Genomic DNA, 4,732 nt, shown 5'->3' with positions numbered 1-4,732 from the left:
GATGCAATAAAAGCTAATTTTTTAATACTTAAAATAGAAAATGTACTTTGCATGTTAGATAGGACAACATGTAGAAAAGAAAAAAAAAAGGCACAAGAAAAACATTGCTTTACAAACCTTAAGACTTAATAAAAAAATTTTTATATTTTGCATATGAAAACATTGTAATGTTTACTGATAATCTGCCAGATTTCATTAACATATGCTTACTAATTTAAAAGTTATAGTATGAAAACTATAACAAACACAAAATGGTTACGAGGTCGGTCCCTGGAACCGACCTCAATGCTGAAAGAGTTAACCATGTGTTAGATCTTCTAAGCTTACCCTTTAGCAATCTCCACAATAGGGCCTTGGCCAGAAATCAAACAATGTTTCTCATGAAACTGGCGGAACATCCTCAAAGGGCTATGTGACATCACAACCTGCTGCTCATTAATCTATGTGAAAATAACATGTATAAAAAAAAAAGGTTGAAATTTCTCAACAAAGAAAACATTATCAAATCAATAACTAGAGCAACAGGCATATACAATAAGATTTCTCACAACTGTAGCATTTTCAATTTGACTGAAAAATTCAGACATGGTTTATTGAATATCATCTTAGCTCGTATTTCATATTATATGTCACACACACATTAAAAAAAGAATTTTCAGTAACCTTTAAGACAATGAATGAAAACTTTTTAACTATTTTCATCCAATGGTGAAGTAATCTATCCAAAAACTGCAGTACCACAAAGGCAAACTGATTTTTTTCTCTACATATATGATAAATGCAACCTATAAGAGCATATGTCTGACCAATACTAAAATAATTTGAAAAAGTTTCAAAAAATAATAAATTAAAAAGTCACTATAAAAATCTGTTGGGATAAAAAGGCAAAAAAAGAGGGAGGCCATTATAACTCAAATTAAATAAAAATGTGAAATCATATTAATTCTTATCTATGTATAGTATTACATTTATGTTCAATTTGTCTAATTAACATATTTGACAAATGTTGTCATGAACAAAACCATTACTACTACTACTGCTGTGATATTCTCAGGTGAACTGATTTCAAACAAGTATTTGATAGGACCGCTTAATAACAGTAGGGATTAACAGGATATTTGAAAGTAATCTGGACTTAAAACTTAACTGAGTTTTTAGCATGAGAAATAAACAGACTGGACACCTGTGATGTTTAGTGAAAACAATCTTTCTCATAACATAACAAAAACCAGTGTACATGCTTGTGTAGATGAGTGGATAATCACCTCTACTGTATAAGTGAACTGATGAGCCGCCACCTTTCTTAATTAAACATAGACCTTTGTTGAATGAAACACTTCAATCATATAGAACTGAGAAAAAATACATGCTTTAATCATGCAAGAAAGTTTGCATCCTTTCTCTTGCAAATGTGCTAGCAATTCTCTCAGAGCATTCATTGGCTATAACATACAGACATCACCACTTGGCCAGCTAAGGACAATGCAGTCGCTGACCCTTTCAACAATGGTGTACCACAACAACCCCTCCCATGAAGTGGATATTATCTGCTATAGCTATAAAAAACAGACATAAAGGCAACTAGAACAAGACAACATCAATGATTTTCTGCACCACGAGTATAGTTCCAAAACAACAAAGAAACTAACTCAATAACAAAATTTTTTTAAATTCCTTATTAATAAAAACAAGTAGAAAACGCATATCTGCCTATCATATTACTCAAAACAAATTGTTATCACAAAAAAAAGCAACATTACTTCAATTTTTAGCTAATACTTAAAATAACTTGACTTAAATACAAATATACTGTAGTTTTCTGAAGTTCAAGGACAATACAGTATTTACAAGAAAGTAATCTTTACAACAGACTTATTTTTTACAGGCTTCATGTTAAACTTGTAAGGAAACAAAATAAGGATGAATTTTCTACATTACAAAGGTTAAAAATTTTTAAGCTTGAACATATAACATAGAAGTCAGGAATATAGATATTGCTTAATAATATACCAAATGCTTCCTTAAGTACCATAATTCAAAGAAGGTTAATGTTGGTATACAAGTTTTTAAAAAATCAAGGTTTTAAGCAGATCAGATTTTAAAATTATCAAGATAAAAAAACAAGTCCACAACTGATAAGTACAGCCACTTAACAACTGAAATACATAAAGTTGTTGACTGGTTCAAAACTTTAATATCACAAATTAAGGGAAACAATAAATCACTATCTAGAATAGCAGAAGTTATTGTAGTTAATGCCATAAATCAATTCCTAGAATATTAAAGGATTTTGACTGACATCACAGAGATAGGGTAATTGATGCTAGAGTTAAGTAAGCTTCATAAATGTTTTGTAAATATAAAATTATACAATCAGGCATGAATGTTATGTATATCTTTATTTACATATATTATGATCACAGGTGATTGTAGGGACAAAAATATGAATTGTTTCTAATATTCTTTAGATTATTTTATATTACCAAATAAAATATGATCACCTGAACTCCCAACCAATCAGACAACTGCTGAGCCTTTTGATGACGCATCGTGTTTCCGGCATTAGTAACAAAAATGGTTGGTACTCTGAAGTTCCCATTGATATCTACAAGCTTCTGAAAGGCTTCAACAGAATGAGGTAAAACGTTTCTTCCTCTGACAATAACTCCATCAATGTCAAAGAGTAGACCAAATTTGCACTGCTGTTTTGTTGCAGGTGAAGGATTGGATTTGGTAGCAGTCTGAACCACATGGCTACAAGACTGGAACAAAAACAACAACAACTTAAAATATTACTTTTAAAATTCAAATTTTTTACACATTCATCATCATAATAATAATATGTTATATTTATTAAAATAAAATATACAACAAATGTTTCAGTACCTTACAAATCAAAATTATGGCAAAAAAAGTATTTTTGTATTTAACGAAAATTAGATATCATTGGCATCATTACATTATAAACATTAACAACAATAAAAAACACTGAAATAGGCCTTGTAAATTTTATCATAATGTCAAGCTTGCTAGTTTATGTGAAAATTACATTCAATGAATGGGTGTAATTCTTACTTATCATCATTTTTGTGTTGTCTTAATATGAAAATAAAGGTTAGCAATTATATTGTTTTTATGTATTCCGATCTTATTTCAGAAAATTTAAACAAGCTCTACAAAGGCCACCAAACTTAAGTATTTACTACATGTAAAACCTCCAGGTGATGAATTAATGAAAGCTAATTATAAATAAATATATGTATTCAAAACTTTTCAAGAATATTTGATGAAACTAGATATTATAATTCACCATTTCCAGTTCTACACTACTATCTCACGTGTTTTCTTTACGAGTTACACGGAGGATTAAGCAAATTTTCTACATTTGATACCCACTCACTGTTGATTAACAAATTTTAATGCACAAAAATATTTGTGCCTTGACTGGCCTACAGCTTACTGTTGAACTCTTGGAGCTTTTAATTAATCACAAATGATCTGTGAATTAATTAACAAGTATTTTTGTTCTCAATATGTCTTTCTGTTGACCGACTCAGTTTCAAAACTCAGCAGAACGGACTTGAAACTAACGTTCGGTACATACAAGAAACGTCTGTTTTATCCATATCGGCAGGCGTTACCACGTGACTGATCGTTCTTATACAACAAAATGAAGACTGTGACTTCTAGATATTATTTACTCAGCCAGTGGTGGACACTGCTGTTCTTGACCTGTTCTACATAATATGCGAAATTGCAGCAATATTCCCGAGAAGAAGAATAGATATCTGATAGAGAACAAAAGAATAAAAAGGTAACTAGAAGTAAACAACTACAACTCAGTGGTTTTCTAAACCACGTGTTTATGCTAAAAGTGCAAAGAATTAGACAAAACGAACAAAATTATTTACTATTAGTAAAAGATGATTGAAAACGCATGATATGCCTGCATATCACAACATCATGTTCAAAAGTATTTTTAACGGAAACACATATATCTCAAGTTTTGAGCAGTATGTTGATACGTATTATATTTTTCTGAAATTAAGATAAATTCAAATAAACACGGAACGTTGTATACACAAACATCGACACGTGTACCAAAAAATAGCACCAAAATTTGGCAAACAGAAAAACATTGTAGTTTTCTAAAGCTGACAAAAACTAACACGTTAGATTCAACGTGTACTGCAAACAGCTGCTACAAACTATTTAAAGAAATAATTTCAAGTAAAACTATGGTGGGAAACATACAAGGTTGCCATTGAAAATTCCGTGCCAACAAAAAAGCGTAATGTTCACATTAGCCTATATTTGGCATACTTGTTTATTACCTGTTATGCTTATATAAAAATATATAGGATGATAATTAACCAATGAAATTCTTTAAGTGTTAACAGATTATTATTATTATTTGTAATAGTTTCTAAACACTGAACCCTGATATTCTACACAAAATAAATCACTGTATTTATCAATAATTCTGTTAGTCTCCTACTTTTTGCTTGCCTAGCTTCTAAGCACTATTGTAAAATTAAGTCATATATTGCAAATGTTTAAGACAGTCATTATCAAACATTTTTCACAGCTGAGAAAAGAGGGAGGAGTCAAATGAGTATGATAGCTGCCGACAAAGAAGAAGAAATGGTCAATAGACGGGCATCAGTTCCCGAACTTTTCGTCTTTGTAATTTAATACATTATGGATTCTATATATATATATATATATATAT

General features: G+C 30.3%; 1 protein-coding gene across 1 annotated transcript in view; it reads right to left on the bottom strand.

The window, feature by feature from the left end:
- LOC106465450 (haloacid dehalogenase-like hydrolase domain-containing 5) overlaps positions 1-4,732 on the bottom strand; it is a 40,016-nt gene that overhangs the window by 27,147 nt on the left and 8,137 nt on the right. The window contains exons 2-3 of the mRNA XM_022393352.1: positions 2,502-2,762; positions 328-440 (exon numbers count right to left, since the gene is read on the bottom strand). Of these exons, the coding sequence (XP_022249060.1) occupies positions 328-440; positions 2,502-2,762 (374 nt within the window). The remainder of the gene's footprint in view (positions 1-327; positions 441-2,501; positions 2,763-4,732) is intronic.

The sequence above is a fragment of the Limulus polyphemus genome, unplaced genomic scaffold (assembly GCF_000517525.1).
Source record: "Limulus polyphemus unplaced genomic scaffold, Limulus_polyphemus-2.1.2 Scaffold1949, whole genome shotgun sequence".
NCBI lineage: Eukaryota > Metazoa > Arthropoda > Merostomata > Xiphosura > Limulidae > Limulus > Limulus polyphemus.
This window is presented reverse-complemented; position numbering and strand designations above follow the sequence as displayed.